The sequence below is a fragment of the Antrostomus carolinensis genome, unplaced genomic scaffold (assembly GCF_000700745.2).
Source record: "Antrostomus carolinensis isolate BGI_N321 unplaced genomic scaffold, ASM70074v2 scaffold19874, whole genome shotgun sequence".
Lineage (NCBI taxonomy): Eukaryota > Metazoa > Chordata > Aves > Caprimulgiformes > Caprimulgidae > Antrostomus > Antrostomus carolinensis.
The window spans coordinates 3,491-19,085 of NW_010313063.1; the positions used below are offsets into that span (position 1 = coordinate 3,491).

Sequence of the window (15,595 nt, forward strand, 5' to 3'; positions counted from 1 at the left end):
TTCTTTCTTCATTATCTACATGATCATAAATGTAATGCATTACTCTTGTAATGTTTAAGCCTTGCATATCGTGTTTGCAGTGCATTGTTCTTTGCTTATTCACTTTATCTTATTTAAAATTTTAACTAACATTCTTTTGTCTGTTACTGTGAGAACCTTTTTACTTTGGAATAAGTGGTTTAAACTGTCATGATTCCCAGCTTAGAGTGGAGAACGTGGGGTGAAAACACTGACTGCTCCTAACCAATACTATGAAGAACTTCTTAAAGTGACAATGTAAATATTTTTACGTTCCAGCTGTAGTTATTGAAAACCAGCCTGTATTCTTTCAGGCTTTAATTGATTCCCCAAGATGTTTGCAAAAGCAACAAAGAATTTTGTGAGAGAAACTGACAGCGGAGGTGACTTGATCCCTGTCTCCCACTTGAACGCCTCAGACAAGCTGCAGCTTCTGAGCTTAGTTACGAAGAGGAAGAAATTCTGGTGCTGGCAGAAGCCCAAGTATCATTTCTTGACAGTCACCCTGAGTGATGTGCTTACTGAAGACAAACCGATAAAACCAGGTAAAGCCGTACTCGGGCAGCATCGTTACTGCGGATGAAAAGAATGCAAAGCCCAGGCTTTGTTGTTGTTCTTCTCAGTCATGTTACGAGAGGGCTCCTTTTGAGGAATGCTCTGAAGTATTCTCCGTTCATGGAAATGAGATGACTGGATCTTTTCTTACTTGACTATTCATTTAACTAAAACCAGTTAGTAATAAATGTTTGTTTTAAAAGAAAAAAAAATGTTTTGCCTAGATAGACTGCTGAAATTGAGTGCTGAAGGTTCTTCAAGCCTTATTGTCCTCCTGTTTAATAACAGTGCTGTCTGCAGCCACAGAAGCTTCCCTAGAATATTTTTGGGGGATTCCAGTATGTGATAGTAGCATTAAACTATAGTGTACTGCAGGTGAAAAAGCACTGGATAAATAGTGTTCTGTTGGTATAGTAGCCAAGGGAATGCTTGCACAAGCAAGGCCAAGCAAGTTTTACTACTGATTCCTTTCTTCTTGAACAGACAGTTAAAAATGGTTGACCATTCTACTTCTTTCTTCATCCTAACCAGGTTTTAGGATTAATGATCTGGAATCCCGTATTTCTGGGCATGTCACAAGTCCATACAGAAAAATAGATAAGTTCCCTAAATTTAGATTTTAATTATAGCTGGCTTGAAAGATTAGCTGATTCTGTGTCAATTCTTTGGTTTAGAGGTGAGTAAGATTCAGAGTTGTTTTAAGTCAATTAGATGCTTCCATTGCTTTTCAGTGAGCTTTGGGACAGGCCTGTAATGAGATATGTCAAAATAATGGCAAAATATTAACCCTGTTGTGCAAGCAGGTCTGCTTTGTAGTTTTTCCTTGTAGCTGAAACAAGTTTCAATCATTCTTTATAAATCTTCCATATCACTTGAGCTTAGCATTTCAATCACCTTACGTTTTTATAAAATGGCAAAATATAAAAGATAGCAGAACAAAGATGATTAAAATATGGAGGAAGCAGAAGAGTTGCAGAGCTGTAAATGTAATTACTTACCTGCTTGGTACTGTTCCTTGCCTTCACTAACTTGTTATATTTTCTCTAAGTTTCTGTTTGTCCAGTCACTTCAGGACCATTTCAGCACTTTTCTTCACATGTAGCAATTACTTTTATTGCTTTCCTAGTGATTGTGGAGTCTGACTTTGCAAAATATATGGGGAAGTTTGAAGATTTTGTTCAAGGAAGTATTGAAACTTCATTTGGAAAGATCAGCCTGGGAGCTGGAGGGAAGGGCTTTGTGGAAAACCAGTCCTCATTTGGAAACCTGAGGAAGCAAGAGATTGACTTGCAGCAGCTTATGAAAGATGTCAAGGACAGGTATGTTTTTAATGTGGGTGTTGTAATGCCCAGGAAAGATGACTGAGCTGAAAAGACCTGAGCCAGCTGTGATCACTGAACAATTGATTCTGTAGTGGTGCCATAGGTTGAGAGTTATTTTTATTGTAAGCTCTCATTTACAGGTTATAAATCATATATACCAAAATGAAAATTTCCAGGTTTTGAGAGTTTGCTGGTCAAACCTTTCCCTTTTCATTTTAGAAACATCTCTCTGCAATTTCATCTCATGTATTTGCATGAATTACCATGTGAAACGGGTCAAATCCTTCCTTCTCTGGGGGACTGTGCTGAGGTAACAGTCTGGAAAAAAAATGGATTGGTTTCTCGATGCTGCTGAGGCAAATGCTATGGAAACTGAATTCAGAACTACCAGTGTTCTTGTAAGCATGCTTTATAATTTTGTGTGTGTGCCAGCGACTGTGCTAGAAAATTGGATTGTTTGAAATTGAAGGAGTAGTGAAGGTGAGCAAGCACGGTCAGTGCACATTCTACTAGTTGAACAAAATGTAGTTTATAGATTTGTTGCTCAGTGTTATACACTGTCATAACTGAGGGGAAAAACACAGATTTTCCAAATCATAATCTTAATTTTACAAGATATGCAACACTTCCTGTCCTGCTCTGAAATTGGTTTGATTGAATCTTGCAGTAGGACAGCTATGGGCCAAAGCCTACTTGGCAAACAGCTGCCAGGTCAGGGGTCTGCTCTGTATTGCAAGTCCTGGCTCATGAGAGATGAGGGTTGGTTGGTTGTGACACCGTTGTACCCTAGGTCTGTAGGAGGTGGTGTAATACATTTTAATAGCCTTTGTTGATGCTCTGGAGGTACAGATGATGGGTTTTTGTTATTGGTACAATAGTTGCTGGAAGCAGTGTAAATTTTATTTAGAGATAGTGATATTCTAGAAATAATTAATTCTCCATTTTCATAGGAACAAATACCTGCTCTTGTTTTTATTGTGAACATTCACAAGTCAACAAACTTGTTCTAATAAGCACCTTGCTATCTTTGTACTACATGCCTTGTTAAGAGCAGAAAATACTGGGGTAAATGTGTGTACCAGGCCTGTAAAATTAGTGTGCATCTAGTGTCAGAAAAATAATATCAAGTCAAGATTTAGGATCTTGTTTCTAGCACTAAATAGGAGTCCAATAGAAAAACAAACTAGAGTAACTTCTGTTTAGATCAGTAAGCTTTTATGTAGTTTTCTGCAATAAGTTACCTAATCAGTTCAAACAAATAATCCTCCCATAGCAAATCAAATTTACTTCAGCACATTTTGGGGTTATAATCCTGGATGTAACTAAATACTTAAAAATATCTTCTTTTGAGTGTTGAAAATCAGTAGCTCTACACTGATCTGGATATAACTATAAATGAGGTTAATGTGTCTGCCCCTTTGTACAAGGAGCTAGTTTTTAGTTCATAGAAAAGGTGCTCGTAGCTTATTAAGGCTTATAATGCAAAGTACATAATTGATATCCAGTCAGTCTGGCTTTTGCCAGGTCGCTGAAAGTGATGAGAATAGTGTATTTATTTTTTTTCCTTCAGCATAACACTGAGGCTCACTGGAAATTGTGGCAATGCCTCATAAATTAAATTCCAGTTATTTATTCATAAATATTCTATGATTTATGATGGCTTGTGTCCAAGCTCCTAGCTTTCATCTTGTTCATGGAGCATTGTGTGGAATTCAGGAATTCGGCATTCAGGAGCACTGGTGCCTAGAAGTTAGTGATTTTGGGATGCAAAGCATTGTGGTGCTAGGAGGATGTTTACCCGTCAGCCCTGGTGAGATGAGAGCCAGCTAAGTGTTCCTTGATTTCATCTAATGGCATACGTTGCTTGTGCTTGTTTTATCGTTAATTTTGTTTATTATTTTTACATTTATAGCCTAATTAAGTTGCACTTTAAAATCTTGTTGTTGTATCGCTCTGTTTAAGTAAAAGTTGCAGATAAATGGCAGAAAACTTTTAAAAAGTCAAAGCCGACATGGGTTCTAAACTGTCATATGAGTCTTCGAGGTTCAGCGAGCTGGAAGTGCTGAGTGGCAGCAAATCGGTTTCCTGTCACTTCTTATGTGAACCTTCTGAAGGAGAATCCTACTGATCTTTTAATTAGATTCCAGATGCTGCATAGGAATCCTTTTCTGACAAGGGATGACAGCTGAAGTATGCAGGGTGAGATCCTTCCTGATCTGCAGAAGCAATGACATTTTAAATGCAGAACACTTATTAACATTATGCAATATAAAAATAAAGTTAAATGGTACTTTCAGATATATAAGCTCAGCATATTTTATGGTAGATTATTCTTGCTTTTCGTATTACATTTTGCTTGCTAATTCACAGAATTCTGGTAACATACTGATTTTAGGTCAGAGTCCTGTGCCTTTAACTTAGTGAGATTGCTATGGATTTAAGAGTGTACTGCGTCTTCTGGCTTAAGGCTTTCAGTACTGTCTGCCCGAAGATCCTTGTAGAGAAGCTGATGAAGTATGGGCTGGATGAGCGGACAGTGAGGTGGATTGAAAACTGGCTGAGTAGCTGGGCCCGGAGGGTGTTGATCACTGGTACAAAACCTAGTGGCACACCAGTGGCTAGTAGTGTACCCCAGGGGACAGTACTGTGTCCAGTCCTGTCTAACATCTTCATTAGTCATCTGGGTGATGGGATTGATGACCATACCCTCAGCAAGTTTGCTGATGACACAAAACTGGGAAGAGTGGCAGCTATACCCAGAGGGTTGTGGTGCCCTCCAGAGGGATCTGACTATAGCAGACACTCTGTTCCAGTGTGACTGTAAGAAGTAGGTCAGAGAGGTTATATTTGAAATGGATTAACAAAAGAAATACATGTCTGCTTGCTGGAAAGCGGCAGCATGAGGTCTGGTGGATTTTGCTCCATGGCACGCATCTAGAGGTCTCTATCAGAGAAAGAACAAAGCTGGGTGAAGGCCCTCACTGTGCAGCAAGCAGCATTTGTATGGAAGAAATCATACTATTGCACATTATAAATGAAGTGGAGAAGAAGGAACAAGCTGAGGAATTCTGGCTGAGCAGTGAGAGATGTTTTGAAGGTTGTCATGTGAATGTTATGGAAGAAGTGGCGTTTGGGCGAGGTTGTGAGATTGGGCCACCCATGTCTCTGAAGCTGGGAGAGGAGGTGTGTTAAGGTGACACTGCCCAGTGCAAAATTGGTTTTTCATGAGTTTTTTTGCTCATGAGTAGTTTTGACTGGTGAAAGTTTGTGCAGGCAGGCAGCAGTGCTGACTGCGGTGCGAGGACAGAGAGTACTCACAGCAGTAACCATTCTTTTTGGTATTTGTAGTAAAGTGGCAGGCATCTTTCCTTGAGGATTTGTGGGGTGGGTTACTGAGAAGGCTAGACAGGATTTGATGGAAGAATGGCCCTAGCCCCCCTCCTTTGTGGACAGTCTGGTCGGAGATTCTGCACCTGAAGGAAAGACCTTCAGTCTCAGCTGTGGGGTTTAGAGCAGACACCTGCTCTCTCCTTTAACTGTGAGAGCCTGCTCTATTGCCAGGTATTGTCTGTTTTCTCTTGCCTTCCATTGTTTTCTGCCTTTCTCCTTTTCTGCTTCCAGTCTTGCAGCAAATTGCCTTTGTACCTCTCTATTCTCCACTGCTCTCCTCATGCAAGAAGAAAAGGGTTGAATAAAAGTGAAGGAAGCCTTTGCGTTATTGGAGAGTGGAAGTGTTTAATCCAATTAAATACGGACAGAGTGAGACCAGAACTCAAATAAATTCTTTTCTGTTCATATTTGACCTACAGAGCTTCCAGCATAGTAAATCATTGACATCAGGAAGGTTATTTAAGCAGAACAAACAATCAAACAAAACCCCATAATCCTTATCTTTCAAATGATCTTTATTTATACAGACTCATACCTTGTGTGTTGATAACAGGACGTAGTGAACCGACGTCTCGTTCTATTTTACATAGTGTTACTTTTGAGTACTTCAGCTCAGGTTCTTAAGGTGGGAAGGAGTGCAGTGATAGTACAGGTCACACCAGATCGGTGAGGGCTCCTGTACAGTAGATGGTGAGAGAGATAGTAAGACTGGTGGTTGTAGAACAGAAATAAAAGATCTGAAATATGATCTGTAAAATAAAAAAATGCAATGCAGTTCATGTGCCTGCGTGCATGTATTCTCAGGGGCTTAACTCAGCCATCTCTTGTTATTCAGATATCTTCTTGATATTCAGAGTGCTATGCTGGCAAATGATTTCAGCTCTTGCAAAGATACACTCCTAGATTCAGCAGCCATCGCCCTGCTCTGATTGTCAAACTTTAACCCTGTTGCATTTTGCTCGATAGCTGTTTTCAGTGATAATTCAGATAAGATGAGTATTTGCTTACCTCGCCTTGTCTCCTGTTTGAGTCACTGAGAAGAGCAGAATGTTTTGCCTTCACAGGCTGTGCCCTAGTGATAACCTGTGATGTGCTTACACGCAACCCTAGAGTCTAAGGGGTTTTATGATCGAAAGTTCAGTGCCAGAAGTCTAGGGAAGAGCATTTAACTGAGCTGTCCTATAAGAAAAGGTGTTTGTAGCTGTTGGTAAGGGTGCGTTTTTTAAAGCTCTAAATCTGGTGGGGTTCACTCACTGACCTTAGTGGGAAGAGGAAAGCATTTCTGCCAGCTTTACAGCTGAACACATCCTGCTGAAGTCCCTTGAATCTTGGGGCCGAGGCAGCGGCGTGTCTCTGCCACAGAGCACAGCTCTGTTTGGAGGGCCCCGGCTTGGCTCCGAGACGCGGCGCTCGCGGCAGCGCTGCGCCAGGGACCGAAGCGGGAAGCTCTGCGCCCCGCTGGTGTCAGTGCAGCCCACGGTGCTGCGGCAGCTCAGCCAGCACTGCCTTGGAGATTTCCTCACCGCACGTCGTTGCGAGTTTACCCATGTCTTCTGACTCTTTCGCTTTGCCTCTGTCCTCTTCTGCATCTAAACCTCAAAGCCAGGAGCGTGAGGGGGTCTGAGCCAGTCTCATCTCAGGCAGAATGCTGTAGAAGTAGATGGAAGAAAAAGTCTCTCGAATTATTTTGGTTATTCATTTGTATAGCGTTAAATCATATTCAGTATTCTTCTTACATTAATGCTCATTCAGAAATAGCAAATCTCAATTTAAGCTGTATTTTTCTACCTTTGATTGTTTTGTTTCTATTGCTCTGACTTTTGGGGATATCCAGTGAGTTTGTCATCCTTTGAAACGGGCAAAAAATACATCATATGAAAGCAAATGACAAAATGCTTTTGTGCTTCTTCATTGTATTTCTTCCCCTGTGGCTTCTTAGGTCGAATGTTAAAATTGCAAGTTCTTAGTGCCTTAATTTGTATTTTCAAGATGCTTCGCACACCTCTTCAGAATCATAAATAATTCTTGTGAAGTATATGATAGGCTTGATGGTCTGTTACTGTGATAACTAATAGCTCTGGTTTGGCAGACACGTCTAAGAGCAGCAGTGTTTGTGATTGCTTGACATTTCTTCAATTTTTGCTTAATCCAAAGATTCATTGCATTCCAAGCATAAAGCATGGCTTTGCACTGAAAGAAAAAAAGTTATATTAATAATCTCAGGAATGTTTGGGACTGCTTTTCTAGTGGCTGCTGCATTGCTTCAGAGCTATTTTCTTTCCCTTGTTTAAACAATCTACTTTAAGGTTTTCAGACAGTTCATTCCAACCGATTGAACTTTCATATAAGCATGTAACTCTCCAAAGATCAAAAATTGCCTCAGGATATTTTTAATTTAATAAAGAACCAAGCTGACTTCAGACTTACATGGACTGCATAAATCCAAAACTCCAGAATCTAATAAATCTGAAACTTTTTAATTAAAAGTGGAGATATCTCAATTTAAATAAAGCAGAGTCAAACATGCCTTTCTGTCATGTTATGGGGGAATTGCCATTTTACCCCACAAATAGCCATTTACAGTAGCGGGGAGGAGAAAAGGCTAAGTTGAGCCAGGGTTAGCAATCTTTTAGTATTCCAGCTGTCTTGCTACAGTTAACTGTTCATAGAATATATGACATCTCATCTGAGGACCTCCAATGGGTATTTTGCAAAAATATAATAACTGACACATTTTAATCAATCAAGTACAGTGAAGAAGTTGCTTTAACTGTTACTAAAAAGTCTGTTAAGACTCCAGAAGACAGGGGAATAAATTTTGTCATCTTTTCTTAGAAAATAATCTTTTCGTATTGTTTCTGGGAGTTCACTTTCTTTCTTCTTTCATTCTAAGAAGAACCTAACTTTAAAAATATCTCCAGCAACATTTAAATGCATGCTGAATTATGCTGTGGAGTAGGAATGACTTGTGAAGTTGGAGGCATGGACTAGAAATTTGAGGTCCCTACCACATTTTATTTTTCTTTTGACTGTGACAGTTCTGGTCATGAATTGTAAATTGCAGGGTTATACTGATAAATAACACAGTAGTTTATAGCAGGTGTTTTTTTCAGTAGTCTTCTCCAATCCCAAAGTTCATGAAATCTTTTCTGTATTTTCTCATCCAGCCCTTTGAAGTACCTGATCAGCGCGGATCCCGCTCAGCCAGTTCAGGGTTTCAGCGAGCACTGAAACAGATCCATAGCAAGCTGTGAGGGTTGGCCCTGAGGTGTCACACTCTCAGTGTGCTCTTCATCCTTCAAGGAGAAATTCTGGTGACTCAGAATTTGTCAGCAGCGTGTCAGGGCACTCCTTTGGCCGCATGTGGGGCTTCAGAGACCAAATTGGCATTCTTAATGGTGGTCACCTCCAGCTGTCCTAGTCCAGGGTGAGTCTGGACATCAGCACTTGGGTGCAAAGGAGCTCCTGTCACCTCCCATGCTGAGAAGCACTTGATGGCACACCTGCAGTAGGTGGAAGGATGTACAAAGACAGGAGTGACAGGACTGAATGGTGACAAGGAGACAAATGAGACTGAGTTTGGCCAGATCGCTGGAAAGTGATGACAATAAACTGTGAGAAGGAGGAGAAACTGAGGCTGAGAGCCATGGACAGCTGATGTCATCTAAGGGTAGAAGTAGTAAAGAAATCACAGGACGTGAGATGAGTGAGCTGGCTGGCTGTGGGACATAGCTGAGGTGAATGAGAAGGGAGGGGAAGAAGTGGAACTTGGTCAGATAAGAGAGAGAAAACCGGGAACTATTGTAAGGAAAAGTGGAGCTTGATAACAGAGGGAGAAACTAAGCACACTTGAAGATTGCTTGGTATATATTTCCTAACTTCCAGTAGCTTGACTGCAACTTCACTCTTTCTAAGCAGAGCTTTGTGATGTGTGGATAATACTGTTATATTACATGCTTTTTCTGTATTAGGCTATCACAGCTCTTTGGTTGTGTGTGCATGCATAATGTCTGCAGTAGTGTGCTGGGCTGCAGGGAGTTCACAATATGGACCGTGATCACAGGTCTTTTGTTTGTACTGCCTGGTAACTTTTTGATTGAAATGATTCTTTTGAGTAAAGACTGCAGTTTCATAGAATCATAGAATCGCCTGGTTGGAAAAGACCTCTGAGATCATCAAGGTCACCATACCTATCTACTACTAAACCGTATCACCAAGCACTCTATCTACCTCTCTTTTAAATACCCCAGGGATGGTGACTCAACCACCTCCCTGGGCAGCCCATTCCAGTGCCTGAGAAAACTTTCAGTGAAGAAATTTTTCCTGTAATCCAATCTGTACCTCCCCTGGTGTAACTTAAGGCCATTGCCTCTTGTTCTATCACCAGTTACCTGGGAGAAAAGACACACACCTGCCTCCCTGCGGCCTCCTTTCAGGTGGTTGTAGGCAGCAATTAGGTCTCCCCTCAGCAAGTCAGTGGGATGCGCCCCATGGCCTCCCTGACGCTGCTTGTGCCAACGTGAGACTGAAGAGAGTGGCGAGCTGGCATCCCCCGCCGCGGCGTGTTAGTGTCAGTGTGCGTTCACAGTAGCAGAAGACTCAGCCCAGTGTTCATGAGCCTGGCTGGTTGTTTCCACACTAAACTGGAAGCTTAAAGTTGTCTTTAGTTCTCCCTTGGTTTTTTGCTTACAAAGTAGCCAGACAGCTGCCATTTTTTGCTCAAAATAAGGAATCAAGAATTCAATATGTGTGTTGTGATTTACTATAGAATACAAATATTTACTGCTACCAAATAACAAAAGAGGACATAATAATTTTGAGGAGATTGCTCATACAAAAACCATTGTTATTTGTACAATAAAAGCTTCTTCAAGCAATTAAGAAAATGTTTTTTTTCAGTTCCAGTGTTTATGTTGTTAATTCCTTCTTTTCTTTTTCAGAACAATAAATCTGAGCAGTAGTTTGCTGCAACAAGTAATAGAAAGAAAACGTGAAGTGCTGTGCGTCTTGAGAGAAAAGATAATAACAACTCAGAGGTGTACAATATCTGAACATACGCAGACAGAAGAGAAGATCAGCGGTGTGATGGGATGCAGTACAAAAATAGTAAAGGTAAAAGTTATTTAAAAATCTGCAAGGAATAGAACATTTGCAGATTATCTCTGAATAAATTATTTCTTCAAATAGATTTCAACATATTTTTCATGCTTCTTTAATGTGTTGAACTATCCCAATTGCAAGAACTCACTGCACTGCTTTGTTGTGAAACTTCAGAAAGGTAAAATGTTTATTATTTCTGTTGCCTCACTGGCAAAAGATGCCATCTTTTAGTGTGAGCCTGGAATGTGGCTTCCATCAATACCATCAAATTGTGATTCAGTTTCTATGTAGATTGCTGCCTACAGCAGGACATAAACATTGAACAATTCAGTGAAAGCTGAAGAGCAAAAAGCATTGCTGAAGCAGATTCATTTGAAAAGCCAAGTAATCATTTGTGAAAGGTATTTGCAGTGTCTACTGAGTTTTGATATTTGTTGAGAAGCTATAGAAGCTATTTGTTTTGGGGCATTCTGATTAACTGCATTATGAGGCTATCTGAAAAATTACTTATGAATTGAGAAGAAATGACCAAAGTAAAAATATATGTGTGTTCGTTGTAAGGTTGTTTTTTTTTTTTAATTTTTTTTTTTAAAGCTGCACATGAATCACTTCTGTGTACAGGGTGTCTCCAGTAGCAGAAAACTGGGAGTTGCAGTTCAACAACCCTCTGTGCGAGTGCCAGTCTCCAGCTGGGGAATACGGGTGTCAGGATAGAAGAGGGCAGGGCAGGATACTGAAGAGGGTGCCTGTTTCCTAGTGACAGAGCATTTCCTGTGTGGCAAAAGCTACACCTGGAGCTCAACTCTGTACTAGGACAAGGTAGCTAAGAGTTGAGAGCTGCTCTTGGCATTGTGCTTCTGCCTTGCTGCTCATCTAGTTCCTTTCATAGATGTCAAATATAACATGTGCCTTTGTTAGACATCATGGAGCTTAAAGCACGTTCTTTCTCTGTACTTTTTCTCCTTAATTAATTCTATGTTTAAGCTACACAGTAGCTCCATCAGATAAATGGTGAACAGATCTGTCTTCTAGGTTTCAGTGAGTGAAAATGGAACTATGATGAAGGATTCTAGTGTGATCCTTGAAATTCCTCCTGCAACCACTATTGCATACGGTGTAATAGAACTGTTTATAAAGCACAGTGGCCAGTTTGGTGAGTATAAAGTTCATTTTCTGTGGCATGCAGTTGAACTGTGGGCAGAGCTGTCTGCTGGGCAATTATTTTTGCATTTCCTTGTCTATGAAAGTGATGATGTTGTATGGTCTTGATAGTTATTTGTGCTGTGAAATGTTGCTCTTGATTTAGTAATGCTTTTTCACTTGTTTGACTAAATCATAAACTCAGTATAACTTAGGTTTTAGGGAACTGAAGGAGGTCATCTAGCTCAAGCAGGGCCAACTTCTGAAATTTGATCTAAGTTCAGAGTTAGATCAGATTGCTTGTACCCTTGTCTATTCAAGTTTTGATTATTTCCAGAGATGGAGATTCCTTCACCCCTCTGGGCAGCCCGTTTTCATGTTTGACCACCATCATGGTGAATTACTTTTTTCCCTTAATATCTGATGAGAATTTCTCTCTCTTTAATTTGTGTCTCTTGCCTTTTTTCCTATCATTATACAGAAGAGTCTGTCTCTGTTTTCTCTTTATGCTTCCATTGGGTACTTGTAGATAGCAATAAGGTTCTCCCTTAGCAATATTTTCTCCAGGCTGAACAAACCCAGCCTCTCAGCCTCTTCTTGTACATTATGTTCTCCAGCCCTCAGTGATCTTGGTGGCTGTTAGCCAGAGTGCTCCAGTATGTGAATGTCTGTGTTGTACTGGGGAGTCCAAAACTGGACACAGCACTCTGAATGCAGTCTCCTAAATTGAAAAATCACTTTCATCAGTCTGCTAGCTCTACTCTTGTCAGTACGGCCCAGCGTGCAGCGAGCTTCAATAGCTGCAAGGGCACATTGCTGATCCTCTCCAGTTTGTTGTCCAGGTCTTTTTTTGCAATTTTGCTTCTCACTAGCTGGCCCTCAGCCCGTGCTGTTGCCTTCACCTCTTGGCAGGGACAGTGAACTGAATATAAATCGATGGTCAACCAGGAATATTTAGACAACAGTCACGCTAAGAAAATAATTATTCATGAAGTATAGGACTGGAATTTAAACTTTCTTTAAACTTTCATAAATAGATTGTGCTCAGAATGATTATTTAAACTTTCTTGTCTATTTTATACTTTCATAAATAGATTGTGCTCAGAATGATTGCAGAGATGTCCTTGCCGTGTTTTCTGGCCACACTTTACTTACTTCAGGTCATATACTTTCAGGTGTCAAGTTAAAAAAAAATAAATTGAAATTGGCTTTGGGGGGAGTAGTAACTCTGCTCTGCAGAATCACTTGGGTTTTTCTTTCTTGTCTATCCTCAGTTAAACTCCCTGACCTAAAGGAGGTTTCAGGGGATGCTATGCACGAAGGAAGTCTGATGGACTGTGTAGGGCTGGAAGTTGGAAAGGGCTGATGTGGAGGGAAACAGGAGATAAGTTGAAGAAATAATTGAAGTGCAGTTGAGATTTGAATCCAAGATGCACTTTATTTGGATAAGAAATGCAGAAGATACTTTCCATCATTCTCCTTCAACTGAGTTCTGCTATTAAGGAAGTCTATAGGTTTAGGAATATAAGTAAATATCACGTAACCTGTAAAAAAACTTCTGAAATGTGGAATTGCTCTGACATAGACTGAACACAGAGAAATAGCAGAGGGCATTGACTTAATGGTCATAAGAGAACTGTGACTCAGAGTAATCAGGTGCAATTAAGGCTAGCTGACTACATAGGTGTATGGCTGATAGTCTGCTTAAGTTATTTCTAGATGGAAGTTCCTGTGTCCTGCTAGCTCATAATACATGAGTCTTGTTAATGATCTGTATTTTTCTGTTTTTTTCCACTTCTGCTTCTTTTTCTACTTTTCTTTTTCATGTTTCATATTAAGTCTTTTAAGCTTCAAAGCAGCTTGTTTCATGTTTTATCTCAAACAACCTGTGTCTTGCCTCCTTTTTTTAAAAAAAGGGAAGAATGCTATCTTCCCTTTCCTGACTGCCATTGAGAGGGTAAAGTGGAGGAACTAGCAACAAAATTAGGAATTTGCCAACAAGAATAAGTATGGTGGAGCCTAACCTTCAACTTCTTAATGTCTGATCAATGATCAGTGTTTCTTTATGGAAATGAAAGTAGCCTTTGAAGTTAAATCCAGAGACTAATATATTCCTTTCTCATGAGACTGAAAGTAACCCTTAGCAGATGTAACATAATGGGATTCTCTTCACAGTTAGTTAATGACCAAGGTGCATGTAAGGGGGGGGGGGGTTTGTTTCTTTTTCTTTGCCACTGATAGTGCTTGAGTTAGTCTATAAGGAAGAATAGTATATAAACATTCTTTAAAATGTTCTGGCTAATGTGACTGGACATGCTTGGACATTTTTATAAATAGATAAAAAAGGAAAAAAGTTCTAATTCTTTTCTGATCCCTTTACCATAATGTTTTCCTGTAATCATTCTGTTTGATTTCTACAGGCTAATTTTCCACTACCTGTAAAAGTTGTTCCTGTTAAAGGCTTTTCAGTTTTGTCTCTCTCTAAAGTTTCACTGCAAGTTCTCTTGTTCTTGCTTTCCAAAACAGGAGGTATAGTAGCCCCAGCTGATTTACTTTGTTCATTGCTATATATGTGTGACTTGCTTCCTCTTAAATGTCTGTAAATTAAATAGTCCTAATCTTTTCAGCTTCTCCACACAAAGGAATCTTTTTTTTTTTTTTTCATTGATCATCTCTGGTTTTCTTCCATTTTTGTTAATGTTTCTAAATAACTAACAAGATCTAACTGCACTGTTGGAGGTTTGTCATCCATTGATGTAACAGAATTCAACAGGGAAAATATCAGAGTGTTATGTATATTCTTGCATTCAATTATTTTCTTTTATCTTTTTTCAGAAGAGTATGACAAAATTAGTGAGATACAAAATTAATTAACAATCCTATTAATACAAAACTTTCAGAGTCCTCTATTTTCTTCTGAATCGAGTCCTGTTACAAGATGTAACAGAAGGGTCTGTATCTCTTACAACTTTTCGCACGATGCTGTGTATTGATTTCCCTTATGAGCATCATTGTGCCTCAGGAGGGCAGGTGGTTTGTTAGCACTGTTGTCCTCCTTCCAGGTTCGTGTGAAAGCCTTGGTATTGTCAATGAAAGTCCCATGGACACGTTGGCCTTATGGTGCCTTAGCTGCTGTCCAGAGTCTTGTTGCTTTGGGAAGTTCTTAAATTTGTGTTAATCGCTTCCTGCTCCTCTGTAGCTCACTCTTCTCTGTGAAGGGTTATGCAGCCATAAAGGTCTCTGTCGTCTTTCTTTCTCTGTGGCAGAGATTTGTCTGCTTTCCCTTTGAAAAAGCTTTTTTCTGATGGAGTGCTCTCCATGCTTTCTCATCTGCTTTGAATGTCCTTAATTTGGTGAGACAGGCTCTTACAACTGCAGGAAGGTTATATTTAGGTTTTGTGCCTGGTACATGTGAGCACTGTGCTTGATTAGGTTTGGAGTTTTTTTCCCTTTGCTGTCAGGTATTACTTTAAAATTGAGTTCCTCATGCTGGCCTGCCTGTGTTCTCCTCAGACATACTGCAGAGTGCCAGGGCTACAGTTTTCAAGTCTTGCATTTGAGCCAATAAAAGATGATCAAAGGAATACACGGGGCTTTGATTATATTCTGCATCTTTGGAGCACAGTATTGACACACGAGCACAGAACTTGATATTCCAGGTTTCTCAGTGTAAGTCTTACAGAGATTCCCTGTGTACCTTCCAGGAGTCCCTTAGCTTCATCAGGTTGAGGGACTTGGGGTGGCAGGAAGTCTACAGTCCTGTTTGGGTGAGGTAGGCCACTGCTTGTCATGAAGGTGAGGCAGAAAGGGTAATCCAGACAGGGCGTGTTATTTTCTGTACTTTGCTCTTGTAAGGCCCCGCCTGGAGTCCTGTGTCCAGTTCTGGAGCCCCCAACACAAGAGAGACATGGAGCAGTTAGAACAAGTCCAGAGGAGGCCATGAGGATGATCTGAGGGCTGGAGCACCTCTCCTATGAGGACAGGCTGAGAGAGTTGGGGCTGTTCAGCCTGGAGAAAAGAAGGCTCTGAGGAGATCTTACAGCGGCCTTCCAGTACCTGAAGGGGCTACA

The 15,595-nt window shown here is 40.3% G+C and overlaps 1 protein-coding gene across 1 annotated transcript in view; it reads left to right on the plus strand.

Moving 5' to 3' along the window:
* Nucleotides 1–332: 332 nt before the first annotated feature.
* The window catches only part of GSDME (gasdermin E), a 21,437-nt gene continuing 6,174 nt past the window's right edge, over nt 333–15,595 (plus strand). Inside the window, exons 1-4 of the mRNA XM_010167228.1 lie at nt 333–563; nt 1,700–1,892; nt 10,226–10,397; nt 11,418–11,538. Of these exons, the coding sequence (XP_010165530.1) occupies nt 353–563; nt 1,700–1,892; nt 10,226–10,397; nt 11,418–11,538 (697 nt within the window). The 5' untranslated portion in view covers nt 333–352. The remainder of the gene's footprint in view (nt 564–1,699; nt 1,893–10,225; nt 10,398–11,417; nt 11,539–15,595) is intronic.